This window comes from Dipodomys spectabilis, unplaced genomic scaffold (genome assembly GCF_019054845.1).
Source record: "Dipodomys spectabilis isolate Male_0828 unplaced genomic scaffold, ASM1905484v1 ptg000045l, whole genome shotgun sequence".
In the NCBI taxonomy this organism is placed as follows: Eukaryota; Metazoa; Chordata; class Mammalia; order Rodentia; family Heteromyidae; genus Dipodomys; species Dipodomys spectabilis.
In genome coordinates this window covers 865,346-883,954 of record NW_024870722.1, presented here as the reverse complement: position 1 = coordinate 883,954, position 18,609 = coordinate 865,346, and the positions used below count along the sequence as shown (strand labels likewise).

General features: G+C 40.7%; 1 protein-coding gene and 1 long non-coding RNA gene across 2 annotated transcripts in view; one reads left to right on the top strand and one right to left on the bottom strand.

Moving 5' to 3' along the window:
- The first annotated feature begins 2,407 nt into the window (after positions 1-2,407).
- Positions 2,408-13,658, top strand: LOC122106981. The gene is made up of 3 exons (XR_006147274.1): positions 2,408-2,442; positions 7,184-7,186; positions 12,513-13,658. It is a non-coding gene; the product is annotated as an uncharacterized LOC122106981 (long non-coding RNA).
- Positions 13,659-16,079: 2,421 nt separating this feature from the next.
- The window catches only part of Tmem170b (transmembrane protein 170B), a 30,811-nt gene continuing 28,281 nt past the window's right edge, over positions 16,080-18,609 (bottom strand). The window contains exon 3 of the mRNA XM_042678519.1: positions 16,080-17,293. Coding sequence (XP_042534453.1) covers positions 17,163-17,293 — 131 coding nt within the window. The 3' untranslated portion in view covers positions 16,080-17,162. The remainder of the gene's footprint in view (positions 17,294-18,609) is intronic.

Below are 18,609 nucleotides of genomic sequence, written 5' to 3'. Positions count from 1 at the left end.
ACTGTTGAAGTTGTTCTGAGAAGGAGGAAGAGGGAAGGGGGGATGGAGGAGATGGAGGAGATGGATGGGCTTGGTCAGGTTCTATTGTGTACAAGCATGGAAACAGCACAATGAGAGCTGTACAACTAATATACATGCTGCTAAAATTGGAAACTATGTTAACAAGCATGCTAGACAGTGTTAATATGTAAACATTATTTCCATTTGAAATGAGTGATTGATTTGTTTAAATTAAAATCCCCATGTAGTAAGCTGGCCCTCTACCGAGCATTCTGACTTCCCAGGAGACTTACCATTTTTGTATAGATACATGGACATCAGATAGATAGACAGATGGACAGAGAGACAGATGGATGAATTATAGACCAACAACAGACACAGATACATAGATTATAGATAGACATAGATAAATGATACATTAGATAGACAGACAGATAGATATACAGATAACAGACACACACAGAGACAGATACCTTGATAGCCAGATGGATTGCAGAAAGATAATAGATGTGGATAGATACATAGACAAAAATAGATAGATAGATAGATAGATAGATGATAGAGCTTTTTATCTTCCTAGACTATGGAGAGCAAGTTACATACATGATTCCTTTGTGTGCTGAACCGGGCCTGTGAATAAGGACACCCTCATATACAACTATATTGCCATCTCCAGGAATTTACCCTTGATCCAACCCTATGACCGAATCTGCACTACCTAACTGAGGGCTAGCACGTATCCCCTCAAATCTAGTGTAGCTCCCAGCTGTTTAATGTTTCTAATCAAACAAAAAATTATATTTTATTTGCTAGAAATAATTCGTGGAGAACCTTCTCACCAATGTAAACTAAGAACACATTATTTCTCCATTAACCATTCACTGACGTAGAAATTGGTAGTTGATTGCTTAGCGCTTAAAGCCTGTCCAGGCTTTGGTGAATCCAGGAGACATTCTGATGGCCCTGTCTCAGCCACTTGGTGAGGAAGAGCTGAGCCAGGGAAACTGTGGCTCTTCAGGAGGGCAGCACCAGCGGTAACCACGGCCTTCGAAGATGTCCGCAGGGGCTGAGCTTCTGACAGCACCGGAGTGAAAATGTGTCTCTGGATGTATATGGGAATGCACACTCACCAGGCTTGTGGAAGCCAATAGCTTCTTCAACCAAACATTCACAGCTCTTGTTTGGGCCAGGGCAGGGAAAACGGCACTCTTTGCACAGCCATGTTCTAGGAATGCCATGCAGCTAGGCAGGTAGATGTCACCCGCTGTCCTCAGCCACCCTGGGCCAGCCTCCTTTTGATCCATGACATTGGAAGAGATATCCTATCAGAGTGACACTTCCCCTTCTTTTCTCCTTTCCTCTGAGACTTTACCCCAACATTCTGTCTCCCCTCCAATGGGTTCTGTCCCCCCCCCTTCCCTGCCTCAACTTCTCCCAGGTGCAGGCCCCTCTCTTCATCCAGGTGGTGGCAGGCATGTGAGTGTTGACAGTTCAGAGGTCAGAAACCCAAGGTGACACAGGATAAAGAAACAGTCACACGAGAAGGGGCCCCGTGGCACCTGCCTTCCATCCAGAGTGAGCAAGACTTTATTCCATAAGGGATGGGATAAGGAAAAAACTATAGAACCAGGCACATAAACACATTTTTGACTTGTAATTATTACTTGTGTCTGACAGTTCCAAGAAGCTGTCAGGTTTTATGAATTTACTTTTACTGATTTGTAACACCTTTGGCCCCACGTAATGTCCAAATGAAAGACATGGTAGAGAATTCCCATCAGGGATTCCCTCCCCCCATTAACTAACTTTAAAAAGGAGAAAAAAAAGAAAAAGGCTACAAAGGGGGATTTTCATGTCAGAGCTCTAGGCCAGAAATAACAGGCAGAAGTCAATCGGTTTCACCTCCTTCTGACCTGCTTTTTTGTAGAGTTAGTAAATGGGCAGATTGAGTTTCAGTGTCATAAATCCAGGGCCAGCCCAGGTGGCTGCTTCTGCCCAGGGAGGGTTTGGTCTCCATAGCAACCAAAGCAACGGGGCAACAGAAGTTACAATCCTGTAAGAACATCCCTCTCCACACTCCCAGCTCCATTAAGAACAGCAGTGCCGCTGTTGAGTTCCTTTCCAAGCTTGTGATTGGTTAGCTCAGGACAACTGGCTGAGGTAGCTTTTGAGACCATCTCATCCTGAGGAAGCCTGGTGCAAAGAGTGCAAGTACTGTGATCAAGAGGTGCTAACTTACGCCTGTATCCCAGCTGCTCTAGAGGGAGAGGGCGGAGGAGGCCAGTTTGAATGAAAGGCAGCAAGACCCTGCCTCAAACACAAAATGGAAAGAAAAGGCTGGAATTGTAGTTTCACAGGTAGAGTGTGCGTAGCATTCACAAGGCCCTGGGTTTAGTTCCAAGAAACACACACACACACACACACACACACACACACACACAAGTCATCTATAGTAAGCAGCAAAGGGTAAAGGTGCACTTAGATTAAGGATTCTTCATCTTGCCTGGTGATGCCTACAAAGCAGATATTAAAATAATGTTAAACGCCTGCTAGACTTGCAATGTGTACCCCAAAAGCTCATGTGTTGGAATCTCAGTCGCCATAAATTCATATATGATTCTTTGGGAAGCAGGGCCTGTGGGGTGCATCAGGACTGGGTGAGAGGCCGTGGGGCACTGTGGCCTAGGAGAAGAGGAAGGAAGTTGGGCTGACAAGTCCCTTGGGCTGGTTCTCACCCTGTGACACCCAACACCATGTAGATATGGGGTCCTCACTAGACATCAGCCACACGCTGATGACTTCCAGCTGCCAGAGCCAAATAAACTTCTGTTCTTTCTAAACGACTTAGACTCGGATAATTTGTGATAGCCACAGAACACAGACTAAGACAGCCCCCCTTCCTTACCTCCTCTCGTATGTCCAATGGGGATACACTTTTCTTCTATTTGCAAGAGAAAATTCAAATTCATTCTCCTGGCACTCTGGGCTCTTGCTATACAGTGCCTGTTCACCTCTGCGACCCACCCTCCTCCATTTCTCCAGCCATGCCTTCCTCGTCTGCAGCTCAATCCACACATGCACACCCACGCTCGGTGTCTGTGGCTCTCCCTGTGTGCTGTTTTCGCCATTGGCTGTCGCTTCTGCCTTAGGAAACTCATCCCTGTCTTAACTATGTTGTCATGAATGAAGATGTGGCATCTTCTCTGCACCTCACATTTGCAGGGGCCACTTTGGGTCTTGTGAGGGTGCTTTATTCACAGGCAATTAAGCCCCTGCATGAATAGAGTACCAGCCACAGGATTTGGCTCGGACACATGCAAGTGAGCAAAGTCCAGCAGAGGTTTGCCACAAACAACATCCTGAAAGGTCCTGGAGTCTGGGGGGTGGGAATGATAATGCAGAAACTGAAGGGCCAGAAAACACAGGCTGGGCAGAAGGGGCTAGAAACACTGTTTAGGACCGCTGTTTAGGACCTCAAAGTCCTGGGTTAGCTTTAGGATTTTGATTTAGGTTTAGGGCTGTGGGCTGGGGACATCAGCTGAACTTTAAACACACACTTGCAAGAGCTTAGTGATAGAGTTTTTGCCTAGCATACATGAAGCCCCGTGTCCGACTCCTCAGTACCACATACACAGAAAAAGCCAAAAATGGCACTATGACTCAAGTGGCAGAGTGCTAGCCTTGAGCAGAAGAAGCTCAGAGATAAGAGCCCAAGCCCTGAGTTCAAGCCCCAGGATGGGCAAAAAAAAAAATACACTTGCAAATGACATTGTGCCATCCATAAGGAAATGGAAAGACCTGGAAAAATTATATTAAGCAAAGCAAGCCAGGCCCATAGAAAAGTAGTTTGCATGATTTCCCTCATTTGTAAGAACTAGAATATGTCTATGATATTCTTAACTATAGCCCAAATGCTAGGGGCATAGGACCATATATAATGAAGTGTATCAAAATGAATTCCAAGAATTAGAAACAAGAGGTTCTTATATCCTGTGTGCAGTTACTTTTTTCTGTTTTAAGTTTTCTGTAGCCTTTGTCTTGTATGTAAGTTTATCTGATCCATGGTAGGGAAAGGGACTCACAGAAAGAGCAGGACAAAGGATGAACGAATGCATTAATGACACTCATTAGACACTATGTTGGAAATGAACTTTACAACTTGCAGGGGAGGGGTAAGCAGGACAGAATGGGGAGGGGTGATAGTGTTTAAAAATAAATGTACTCATTACCTTACTTATGTCACTGTGCCCTTGTTCATCACCTTTACAATAAAGATACATATATATATGCATATATATATATACATACTTGCAAATGCTTTCCCATATAATTACAGAATGAACTAGCGGAAATTCTTATGGCTGTTGAGATTTTTTTCAGAGATTTCATAGAAATTTAAACAAAACCACATCAGTACTTAACTCAGAGCTTTCCAAAGCTTTAATATGTATGTTCTTAGTGAGACTAAGACAGGAATACAGAGGCCAGTTTTATCAAAGTGTGGTGGTTGGAGAATACTTTCCTTCAAGAGCCTTTTCCTAGAAAGCCTGCAGAACGCCCTTGGCAAGTGTTATTTACTCTGACCCGTGTCTCCTGTGGCTTACAAATTGGGAGGGTTGGGGAATAGTAGCAAGAAAAAGAAATAGTCCCTTACCTCACCAAATTATAAGTGTTGAAAGCAAGAGTATTTTGGATTAAAATAATCAAAATATTCCTTGAAGTATATATGATAGACCTGCAGTCCTATCAAAATGATTTGATACTTTCCTCAAATTAATATTTGGTACTTTCAGAATTAAAGATATTGAACAGATATATCCTAGGAAGCCAATTCTTACTGGCTTTCAGCTTAGGAAAGAGCCCTAATTTCACAACAGAACTGATTTCAGGCATTTCTTGTGTTCACTTTGGGGACAGTTCCTTTAAAAAGGGAACTTTTCATCTTGCTTTTCCATGTATATTACAAATAAAGAAGTCTCTGACCACCTCTGTCCCCTTCTAGAAATACAGATTGTAGTCAAAGTTTATGGACACATACTTGAGACAAACATTTCAAAACAGAAGGCAATATAATTAAAGTGCTAGCAATTTCAAAGTCAAGCAAGAATTCCTAGGGATGATAGTTACCTCAACCTGTTGTATCTTTGCTGTGGGCCTGACATGCTATTCAGCTGGTCTTGACCCATGGACACCATTGTCATCTAAAGTTCAATTCAGCCTTTTAATCATTTTTCAGTAAAGTCTGGATACCACAAAGACATGCCCAACATCATGTGTAGATGTGTTTTCACTTGGTCCTGATTCTGGAGTTGGACAGTGTCATGTTCACTTTTTCTATCACAGCCATCAAACCTGTGGCCCCCATCCCTCAAACCCCTCATTCTTCTTGTGAGGTGACAGAAAGATGCCTTTACTTTCACACACACACACACAAAAGACCCTTTTCTTCCCGCACCCATTTTGGACTCCAAATCTCCAGGAAGACTTTAAGGTCTAGCTTTGACATGGCAACGTTTTCCCGCCCGATGTTTGTTAGTGTGCACAGAACAGATGATGAGCCAGGAGTCTGAAAATCATACTGTTTTTATTTAGGAAAGAAACAATCTGCTTAGCTCATCTTGACCACTTTAATTCAACATGGAGCATGGTTATCAATAGGAGCAGTTAGTCACTGGCATATCATTCTTATGATGGAGAAGGCAGGTGAGCCCACCCCAACTGTGTCCTGTAGATAAACATTGGGATCCTCTGGCCTGAAGCCAATGCCTTTGTGGCATGTCCCCAATTATTCTGGAAGTGATCTGTGTTCAGAGGGAGGAGCCCACTAGGCTGCCAGGGGTCACCTGAGCTCAGGCTGTGGTGGCCATGGAAGATCTGCTCTCAGAATTGACATTGGTTCAAACAACCGACCAGCTCTTGTGAAAGACCTTTGTTTAAATAAGTAAGTGACTTGCAGACAGAAAAAGGGGTGGGGGAAAACATTTGAGCTGGAGATGAAGCTCAGTGGTATACTGCTTTTGCCTAAACATGTATAAGACCCTGGGTTCCCTCCTCACCACCCCCAAAAAGCAAATGTGTTCCTTTCTCTCCAAACAAGAAGACAATAAAATAAGATGGCAGATGTGAAAGTGGCTTCAGAGTAAAAACTGGGTGTGAACATCCAAACAATGGTACTCTACTGATTGAACAGATTTTATATTTCCTACACACACACACACACACACACACACAATTGCTTACATCTGAAATTTTCATCCTTCTTCATTCTCTTTGCCAACTCCCTCTGCCCCCCTCCATCCCTGCCAGGTTTAACAAGTTCAACTGAGAAACAGATGGGTCTAAAGTTTAAGGCACGAAGGAGGTGGTATCAAACTCCTGTTACCAGACTGGTCCCCGCCTTGGGAAGTCCAAGAGTAACAGACCCATTGCAGATACTGGCCCTTGGGAAGTGCCAAAGTGTACTCTGGAGAAGATGTGAGGAACTAATCTACTTCCATGTTTATTAGAGAAGAAATTGGCTGAGATACTAAGTGAAACCTGGGCCTGACCCCTTGGCACACCTCCCCATGCAGGTGGTAGACATTGGGCCTTCAAAATACGAGTGTCAAAATTATACTTGTCTCCACCCCGCTATCTATCTCTACATCAAAGGTGACCCTAACACTTTTTGTCTTGCATTCTGGGCTCACTCACAGACCCCAATTCCCACCAACAGTAATCAACAGAATCAGGGTAGTTTGATGAAGATGTAGTTGGTCCTCCACTCTCAAGTTCAGTCCCTCAATTGAAGGCCATGAGAGATTGGCTGCTATGGAGCACACTGTGGAACATCACTGGTGTGTCTGACATCAGCTCTGGACCTGAAAAGACCAGCCCTTCTTCTCTAAGTGGGAGCTGCAGCTTTCTTCTGGGAAACAATAAAGCAAGCAGAGTGTTCATGTTTAACAGGATGCAAGCAGGCTGAGGACAGTAGGGTGAGTCCTAGCACCCCTCAGGAAGAGCTCCCTATGGCAGCCGCTTTGACTTCATTGGGATATATTTGGTGGTTTAGAGAATGCAAGGAATTTGCTAGCTGTGCAAGTTTATGCATTGCGCTTTCGAACCAGGTTCCTTCCTGCTGATGTAGGCTTCTAAAATAAACCTGAGCAGCCTGTGTTGCACAAGCAGCACCACACACAATGAGATAGTTTCAATTTGAAACAGATCCTCTCCCAGAATGCACCATGTCTACTTGGACCCACAAACTGGCTCTGACTTTGAAACAGATAGTTGTGCTTGCTATTCACACTTGTAGCAAATTCTAGCACCCCATCACCCCCTTCATTTCATGCAGACAATACATGGGACAGGCCGATAAGCCACATAAAATTTCTGATCATTCACTACCTGCAACACAAGGTGCTTTTCCCATTTTACTGAGAGTCCTAGAAAGTAAACAACTTGATCGTGTTGAGTTACACCATGACAGAGCAGAAATTTAAAACTAGTTCTTCTAATACAACAAAGCTAATTGTGTTATATCTGATATAATCCCCTTTAGCCTGAAGGGTGACCTCTACGTAGCTGTCAAAAAAATTGTATAGTGGGCTGGGAAGGTGGCTCAGTGGTTAAAGCGCTTGCCTTGCATGCCTGGGGCCCTGGGTTCGATTCCTCAGCACCACATAAGCAAAAAACAAAAAAGCCGGGAAGTGGCGCTGTGGCTCAAGTGGTAGAGCGCTTGCCTTGAGCTGAAGAGCTGAGGGACAGTGCCCAGGCCCAGAGTTCAGGCCCCATGACCGGACAAAAAAAAAAAATTGTATAGTATTCAATGAGATAAAACTTCATTTTGCATCATGAGTTGCAATGTAAGGAAAATACGCAATACCAAAATCATACAATTGTTTCTGACATGCAAACAATCCTTTAGTAAAATAAGTGAGAGAAATCTTTGCTTATGTTAAATCATATATCTTTTGGGGGAAAAATAACTTTAAGTGTAATGTATGGGAGGGAATTATCGTCAAAGTACAGACAGTTCTCAATAAGAACTAATGGCCAGAGAAAACCAAGTGGAAAAATGGAACAATTCCACCATCTAGTGGCCAAACTAAGGCATTGCTGGTAGACCACTGCCACAAGTCCCCAGAACTTGATCCTGGAGACTATAAAATTAACAACTCATGACCTAAGCCTGTAATTTTAGCTCCTTAGGAGGCTACGATCTCATGATCAGGATTCATAAACAGCCCAAGCAGGAAATTTCATGAGGTTCTTATCTCCAATTAACAGTAAAAGATTGAAGTGGCACTGTGGCTCAAGGGGAAAACTGCCAGCCGAGAGAGAGAGAGAGAGAGAGAGAGAGAGAGAGAGAGAGAGAGAGAGAGAGAGAGAGAGAGAGAGTGGGGGGGGACAGAGAGACAGAGACAGAGAGAGAGACAGCGAGAGACAGAGAGAGAAACAGAGGTTCTGAGTACTAGTCCAAGAAATAGCAATAAATAAAATAATAAACAAGCAAATAAGTAAATGTTGGAGACTGACATGATTTCTTGCCTGAATAACATGCTGAGTACTGCCAACATCAGGGTTTGTCTTTTAAACTTAAAATAAGGGCTCCTATTAAGACTCTGATGGAATGAACCGTCAATCTTTAGTGCTTTGAAAGCCAGAAGCTCTGGACCTGAATATAGCAGCCCCTCTTGTCTGCAAAGTAACTTTCTCTCTCCATGCCTGCACAAGTCTAGCCAGGCCTTGTTCATCACCCTAAGGCTTAGTCTTCTTTTCACATTACCTTTCCCTCAGGTCCTCTAAGGGGTAGGAGGCAATGAATCTGAAGATTAATGCCTTGTCATAATTCTCCACAAGGATGAAAATACCTGGATAGTTTTCCCATTACAAAACTATTACTTTACAAGCCAACTATAACAAATCCAACTAGAACACTCTCTTGCATTGTGTCCAAGAATTTTAAACATTTATGGTTGGGAAGGAAATGCATTTAGTAATTTTATAATTCTTATGTTGAAATAGAGAAGTTATTTAGAGAACAAGAAAATACGCTTCAGTTTGGCAATGGACAAAAATATGTGGCTGTGAGAACTGCCACTTGCACGGCAGCATGATGCTGCTAGGCGTATTCCCACAGGCGGGGGACACTGGCAGTGCCGGCCAGCTGTTCCTCATCTCCAGAGGCAGGGTGCTGCTGAGCCCGAGAGGGTGCCCAACTCTTCCATCAGAACTCCCTATCAAAAAATCTAAGTTATGCTTACATTTGATCGTTCAAATCAACACAACCTAGTTGGGGAGGGGAGGATACAAGTAACAGAGCAGGAACCCCCCAACTAAGCAGGTCACTGTGTAACCTGGAGAAGTTTTGTACTTTCTCTGCACCTTCATCATACAGAAGTAGCTGCCACACCCTAACCACTCCAGAACGGGGAAGAGGCATTGCCTCTCGTGACCGCACACCACCTCTTAAAACAGCAAGTCTCGTAAGTAAACGTGCTGCTTACCTTTTCCACACTACCTCCAAAATCCACAGGCAAAAGTGGCTAGAAAAAGTGATTCCGTGGTGAATGAGCTGAGAAGTCACTGAGAGTCAAATACTCCAGAAAGCTTTTGAAGACAGGTTTATTTATATCTAAGTGCATGAAATTGAATACAGAAACTTTATTAAAATACTGTATGTTACAAACTTTTAATCCAATAAATTCTGTAATGATACTTCAGGGCTGGATTCACGTGGAGTTGATGTTTTGTGGGGGGAGTAGAGTTCACCCTGTATATTACAAAGAGGAGAGAGCCACTTGCGGACCCAGAAATGGTCCTGTGTGCAGATGCTGTAGAAGTTGTGCATCTTTCCTTAATTTAAAGCAATGAACTGGAATCTAGGTTTTGTCTTTGTAGATGAATTTTCTACAGTCAAAAAAAAAATAACTTGCATATGTTTATTGCTGCCCTTTGAAGAAAATGAGTGGTGAAAAATAATTTAAGGGAAAGGAACAACATCTCTAAGGGCTAACCTGATACTTACTGCAATTAAAATACTTAAAATTCACTGCAAAAATCTGTGATCTCCAGGAAATTATTCTATATACACAATGAGATTTGTACATGAATTGGGAAATAAAAAATTGCTTATATAAAATTAAAAATCAATCATTTACAATATATACAGTTTGTTAGGCGTTTTATATAAACATAGTCTTTTTAAATAATCCTTCAAAATTAAGCTGTATTATGTAAACATGCAGTACAGGTAACTCATACAGTGTAATTTATAGTCTTAACAGAAGGGGAAATGTCACATAATGCAGGTTACTTCACAAAATTCGCTTCCAGTGTTTCCTCTTCCTGTCATTAAGCTTCACAGTACATTTAGTAATTCTAGAGTAAAAATAAATCCCTGATGGTAAACATATTCCTAAGGGTTACATAAAGTGTCTACCTCTATATTACAATATAAAACACAGTTCACGCCAGAGTCAAGTTCACAAGAAAACTAAACTTTAAAACCCACAGTGAATTTGATTGACTACTTTTCTCCCCTATTTCATACTTACTTCAAAAACAAAACATAGGAGAATGTCACAGCGGGGAAAGGTGATGGAAGTCGTCAACCAGTCAGTCACAGGCAGGGGCAAAGGAACTGATTTCCAGTGAACGTAACAAGTCAGGAGCTAAGACCTGTTTGAAGGACACCTTCCCAGCCTCTGGATTCCTAATCGCAGGGGAGGTACACAGAGCCAGCTGATCAGTACCATGTCTGAATCTCACTAAATCCACTCTGCAAAAGTATCTCACCTTTCAAAGCAGTAAGGCATCATTTAGCTTGGTAAAAGGGTACTGAGAGTTAACAGATTTGAAAGTGAGCCTTTTAATACCTTTCAGGTAAATAATACAAATAGACAGTTTAACTAGTTGTTGACTAAGATAAAGTTGACCTCTCATCAGAGAAAAACTATATCCAGGGACTGTTAGGGCAGAATCACAGACATGTTTTGCCAAGGGATGCTTCTGAAATGAAAAATGCCGTGGGGATTCCTATCTGCTCATCTAAATGTGTAGAGCCCACGCGTGAAAGCATGTGTGTTCTGGGGAGAGGCCCATCATGTCTTTAAATTCCTCCAGGATAAACCATTCAATAGCACAAACTCCAAGCGAGTATCAACAAGTAAGCCCATCAACTCATCCAGTACTGAAAGTAAATCATCTTCACTACTATTCAAACAAGTGCTTCCAATGTTGCCTCTTAAGGAGAAAAACTTCAAAATATTCTACCCCAAAGATACTTAACGATTAAATGCAAATACTTTAATTTTACAAAGGACTATGGTCGGCACAATGGCTCATGCCTATAATCCCAGCTACTTAGGAAAGATATCAAGACCGCAGTTAGAAGCCAGCCTAGGGGGAACAAATTAGTGAGATGCCATCTTAATTATTAAGCATGCCTGTGATCCACTGCTGTGGAAGGCCACAGGTGGAGGATCATGGAATGAGACTGACCCATGCAAAATCTTGAGATCCTACCTGAAAAATAATGAATGCTAAAAAAAGGGAGTAGGGGGCAGGAGGTATGGCTCAAGTGGTAGAGTGACTGCTTACCAAGCGCAAAGCCCTGAGTTCAAACCCCATTACCACATACACACAGAGACAAAAAGAAAGTAGTTCAGGTGGTGTTGCACTATATAATCCCAGCACTCATCAAGCTGAAGCAAGAGGATCACAAATTTGAGGTCAACCTGGGCTACCCAGGCTAAAAAATATAACAACAATAAAAGAACACTAAAAAAATTTTTAAGAAGGAAAATGTTCTTCATCAATGGTACACTGAAGCTAGTATTCATTTAAACAGGGTTCTTAAAAAGTGATGATTTCTGACAAATCCTAGCAGGTATTTAGGAAAAAGAAGTGCATGGTTATGGATTTAGCTGATCATGTGTTTTAGTTCCTCTTTTCATGTATATTTACAAACATACTGCTTTCCAATTTCCATTATAGAGCTAAACGGGACATCTACCAAGGGTAGACATATTACATCCAGGTACAGCAGAGCATGAAGCCAGAGCTTCAAGCCATTCATTCCAACGTGTCTGCACTTATTTTCCAATAATGGCTTCATAGCCAAAGGTACTGGAACCAGAACTTCAGCTTCTACCAACCAATTGTACATACATCTAGAGTATACTGTATTACCTCTGTTTGGGAAGATTTTAAAGCAACTGATAAACTAGTTCCCCAAACCAAGGAAGGGATATACAAGCTCAATAGATGTGTAATTGAATGAAAAGACGGTGAACCTGGATCCCTAGCCTCCAACATATGGGTACAGTTTATAGCTCAGTTCACTTAGAAATCTAAAAGAGAATGAACCAGTATATCTACACATACCAAATACATTCATAACTGTGTTTCAAGACAATTAAACTCAGCAAACTCTTAATATCTACATGGAACAGAAATTCTCGGGTTAGTAAAGCAAACCCACCATACACACACATGCGCACAAGCATGAGCACATGTGCACACCAAAGAAATCTGATTTCAAATGGGCTGTGGTCAGAAGATCCCACATCTAAAGGGGCAGAGCATTAGGTAATCATGCAGAGCTCAGCCTTCTTCAGAGTAGTGTGCAGGCTTAACAGGAGGGTGGAGTTGTGTGCTAAACCAATGGGCTTCGTCAATGCATCCTTTGTATGTTACCCCCGCCATTTCTTCCTCTCTGTAAACTGCTGTCTGCTACAAAACGGGACCACACATTTGAAAAAATATTAATATATTAACCAGTGGTATACTTTCTATGCTGTTACTTCCTGAAATATAAAAGTGGACACACGTTTAAAGTATTGGTATTTCTTTTTTGGTTTAAACAAAAGCAGTCCATATGCAAAACCACCACCATCAGGAGCCAACAAGAACCTCGATCCACAGAAAGAGGGGCTTAGGGCACAGGGCTGTGCTCCTGTGGAATTGCATCTACATTGCCAGCCTGTACCCTGAGTGACAGATGGATGCAGAGAAATGAAAAGGCTGTATCTTCCCTCTAAGACAAGAATAATAGTGTGCATGCACAAAGTAGAATGTCAGGGATATACTTAGTGAATCAGAGAAGCAGATAGGGTGCAGTCAAGAAGAAAGTGTTGGCCTTCTTGACTGTTTCCATAGTTTAATCAGTGGTAACCAGAGTCTGTAAATAGATCCTCTTTGTCCTGGCCTCTCCCATCACCCACAGCTCTCTACCATTCTTAAAGGTCTGGTGATTTTTAAAATAAAGGGGTAGAGACAAGGTGATGGAAGTTAGATTGTAAGAGGTAAGTTTTTCAGTTTTAAAATTTTAAATTCAGTCTTAAAATTTATGGAGGAAAGGTAATAAGGAAATGGAAGAAAATGGTTAGATCCTACAAAACAAAATATTCCATTGGGATTGTAAAATGTAATTTTAAAATTCTGAGTATTCAGTGTCTATATCAGGTATGCATTGCCATTTCAAAGTAGTCTCCTAGAATCCTCACAAAGCCACAGGAGGTATCAGGTAGTGAACTGAAGCTTCAAGAGACTAACTGTTTGCTTGGACCAAGCAGCAAGTGGCCCAGTGAAGCCCAGTGTTCACAAATCACAGCAGTGACATTTCAGCCATTTCGAGTGGATAAACTGGAAAAATCACAGAAGTGGAGAGCAGAAAGAAGATGTAGATGCCCACCTAGAATGGTTTTGATGTTCTTCTGGCTGGGGGCAGCGGAAGGGCTGAACCCTGTCATGATCAACTTTGTACTCAGAAGAGACAATACTCTGCACAGAGTGCCTTATAAAACCCAGTTCCTTGCATGTGGATGCCAGCCGAGGTTACCCTAGCATGGTGGGCCTACTTACCCCATCTTAATTACAGCTTCCCTGAATCCTTTTATCAACAATAATCTTTGCTTTTACATTATCCCCTCTCCTTCCCTCACAGAGGGAACATATACAAGCTAATCCATGTCTTTATTTCTCTAACTTAAAATACAAACAAAATCCTTGAGGGCTGGAAATGTTGCAGTGGAAACTTGTGCTGTAATGCTAGCAAGGTCTACTAGGTGAGGAGCTCTGATGCTGTGTGGTGCCCCGGTAACAACGAAGACACAAGCTCTGAGTGCAGGACCCGGGCACGCTGGGAACCCCCTCACCAGGCACCAGGGGACTGACCGGGCCTCCAGCAGAGCTGGTTTGTTGAACTGCCTTCTTCTGAAAGTTTTCAGCTTTCTTTGCAGCTTTTCTGAAGTCTCGGGATATAAATCTATGGACCTTTCTAAGCGGGGTGCTGTATAACTTTGAGTACACAGGCATTCCCTCTCTGGGGAAATGAGTGCACTCTCGGTGATATTTTACTAAACATTTCTGAAATAAAGAAGGGTCAACTGTACAGCATTTTCCCCTTTCCTTCTACCACTTGTCACAGAGGAAATTTACTGCTAGAAATTTTATAGAATCACATAGAAATTTTAAGAACCTGTAATCCAACTATGCCAAATAATGGCTTTTGTCATGCGTCACACAAGGGTCTCCAAGAAAAAAAAATCAAGAAAATCAAGAAAAAAATCTCCCAGATTCACAAATCTCAAACAGCCTCAAATCTACTTAAATGATCATTCAATTGAACAAATATAGCAAATTCTCCACTAGACTATGAAGCAAAGGTTCATTAAGCAAAGGTTTTCCAATTATATTGTATCATATATAGTTCTCTATATATGTTTACAATATGTATGTATGTGAGTATATATATTTATCATTAAACACGTCTTATCTCTAAGAAACGTCCTTTTTAAAATCTGAATATAAATAAGACAATTTCATAAATTCACACTACTCAACTACACTTAAAAATATCATAGTGACTGTTGCACAAAATCCCAACAGAAATAACTGAGAACAAAAAAGAAACTAAAATATCCTGCCCCTTCATATACTGGTCACACACATGCATACACACGCACGCGCACACACACACACACACACACACACACACACACACACAAACACAATGTAAATCAACTTGACAATAAGCTACTTGCAGGACACTTACAAACCATTAATCACTCAATTATTCTTTCACTCTACAATAAAAGTAGGAATTTAAAATCTCTTTGGTCCATTCATTCATATATTTCATGTATCCAAGTTATTTTCTAGTTAATTTTGGACTATAAAACATGTGCTCCATGTTCTTACATGAAGACTCTCTTAAAATAACCATGTTAAAATAAATACTCATTCTGTAATTATGAAACAATTTCAATATCTTATTGGTCATTCTTCTGAAAGAATGTAATGCTTTAATAGCCAAAAGACAAATAACAATTCAAGTCTAACAGAAAAGATGAAATCAAAATGATGTAGAAAAAGTTCTGCCTAAATTTAATTGGAGAAAACATCAGAAATATAGAGAATATATGAAATGATAGCATGTATATAAGAATCAACTTCAAGATTTACTTCTAGGATCTTTAAGAATGCATAGTTGGCTTATTGTTCCATTCTTTGTTGTTGTTGTTAAACACTCAATGCCAGTGTTAGTAAGTCCCTAAACTTGTCTTCTTATACTGCCTTTACCCTCAATTCCTCAGTAAGTTCATACATGTTTATTGTTGCTGCTGTTGCTTTGGGTAGGAAAAAAAAAGTGTATGTTTGTCACAAGAGACTCAAATTTGAATGAGATCTAACAGAAACTTATTTTTTAAATTCAATTAAGCAAAGAGACTAGTGTGTAAAATTATGTTTTTAGATTGGCCCTACCTTCTTATTCTCTGCAATGGTGCTTCCTTTGAGTCAGCACATTAATCAAACAAATCTCAATTCAATGGGGTCTACGTTTTCCCTACTTCTTAAAATGTTTTATACAAAGGTCATTTCCATTTTAAATGTAATTCCCGACACTAGTAAACTTAACATAACATTAAATAAACTTAAATCATACAGCATCAATCAAGAACTAAACAACTGAAATGAATCTCTCAGGGACACGCTCTGAACTGTATCGCTATGCTGAAACTAACTGCCAAATTTCACAATTATTCACTAATTTCCCCAATTTTTACTTAGCACAATGACGACACTGCCACACATCCAAAATAAGACAGTTTATTATTCTTCCTATATAACTTACTTCTTATCTATAAATGAGGCTTTTTATTTCCAGAGCCTAATTTAGGCCATTCTTTAAACAATTGATACTCCAGAATAAAAGATTGTTTGCTTTGTTAAAAAAAAAAAATCAAAGTACCTGCAAGAAGTAATTCAATGCCACGGCAGCACTAGCTCTCCAGGTGTTTTCTCCATGAGTTACAAGGTAAAACCTTAGTGTAGGAGGTCACAGAATGCAACATGCATTTCAGACTTTTTTCTTACAAAATATATAAGAATATTTTCAAATTATGTTTTTATGACACACAAATGACAATGTATGTGACCCAAAAAGGTTTCGAGTTCATATAAATAGTATGTTATATATGAGGGAAACTATTAAAAGTGTGTTAAGTTAGTCAAAAGTACGCACCCTACACATCTACTTCAAGTCCTTAAAACAGTTTAGCCAGTCTTCCATTTAAAAGACTGCTATTTTCCATATAAATTAAATAAGAATAACACTAAACATCACAACCCTAAATTCCAGAACTGCTCAGCATTAAAACCAGTTTCTCTTATATTCAACACTTGGTTATTTTGCATTCCTATGGGACTTAGCCTTATAAAAGAGAGATCTTGCTAGGTTACCTCAATCACGTCAAGCATGTTCACAGCACTCATCCTTATCTACTCTTACAAATGGTCACATGATCGATGTTAACAGAAAAAAAAAAAAGTTTGGCACATATGTCGACTTCTCCAAATGTTCCTGTAACTTAACACTGTTGAGAACGATGATTTCCACACCAAGGTTAACCTGATTGGCAGCTGCACAAGGTGCTTTTCTTGTGGCTTCACAAAGTGTCCTGGTGCACCTTGCCTGGGAGGGAGGCACGTAAGGTGCAGTGCAGTAGTGCAATCACTGGAACGCCAGAGGGCAGGCTTCCACACGGCTCAAGGTCTTCCTTGTGGTCTGACTTGCTGGGCCCACACTTGTACCATTTCATTTCCTCTTATTAATGCCATTTTTCAGGGAATCTGTACATGTTTCCTTACGTGAAATGAGACATTCCTCAGAAACCTCAAAGTGTAGCGAGGATCCTTGAAAAGGAGATGATTAATGTCAACACAGTCTGCCCAACGCCCCACACCAATGCTTCCAGAGGGGCCATGTTCTTCCCTGCGACTCTGTAAATGCCGGCCACTGCAGCACCTGCGTGAGAAACAAGCACTTGTTCATCATTCCACAACCGTTGCACTGCACCTTATCCCAGAAGAATACCTCCCACTTATTGGCTGAGTGCTCAAAATCATTCTACCACACCACATTTAACCACTGTGTTCAACCAAAAGATACATTTATTTATTTTTATTTTTATTTTTTGGGCGGTCATGGGGCCTGAACTCTGGGCCTGGGCGCTGTCCCTCAGCTCTTCAGCTCAAGGCTAGCGCTTTATCACTTGAGCCACAGCGCCATTTCCGGCTTTTTTCTTTTTGCTTATGTGGTGCTGAGGAATTGAACCCAGGGCCTCAGGCATGCAAGGCAAGCACTCTACCACTGAGCCACCTTCCCAGCCCCCAAAAAGATACGTTTATATAGTCAATGCTGCACATACAATATCAAATAGGCTCATAAAGATTAATAATTCACTACTGTAATATTTCCTCTGAGCATTCGATTGGACAGATCTCATCAGCTTATTAAACATACCCATATAATCTACTGATAATTATACTTGATAAAGCAGAAAAGCTACATAATTTAATGCAATTCCTAGAGAAATATTAATCTTAAGGTATTTTTACTTGACTCGATGACTTAATTATAATAAGATATAGAAATATGTGTCTAATCTAACAAGGTACCATATAAAATAGTTTATTGGACTTGTTAATGTAAGTTACTTGGAGACTAGTGCTTTTGACAACAATGAAAATGAAAGATGAACTTGATCCCTATTCTAGAGGTCAACAGAGATCAATTTAGACAATAACCACTTCCCAGAAGAGTGAATGCCAGAGTTATAAAGGTTCCTGGAGCCTCTTTGCTTCAACACTTCCTCTTAACACAGTATATATAATGGTAGAATATCTCAGTGACTAATTTTAAAAGTACATTCTTAAGAAACACTTAAATTGTGAAATGATTCTCACAGATTGAGATGGCCTTAAAATTATTTCTCTAAGGAAAAAAATTTGTTTGCTAGCTATCCTAGAATGCTTAAGCAAAAGAACTCAAGAAGAGAAATAAATTATTGAATGACATTGAATTGACAATTACTTGAGACAGAAACCTATTCAGCAAAAATTAACAAAAGGTGTACTTTTAAATTCTTGATTTCAAAAAAGATAACTAAGGATTTATCCTTTTACCTCATCTAAAATCTCCCAAATAAAAGTTATCTCAGTCCGGTGCTTAGTTTTTCATCTCTATAGTACTAGCAACTCAGGAGCCTGAGACCCAGAATATTGCCATTCAAAGTTAGCTGGGAAGAAAAGTCTGTGAGACTCTGGTCTCTCGAGTAACCA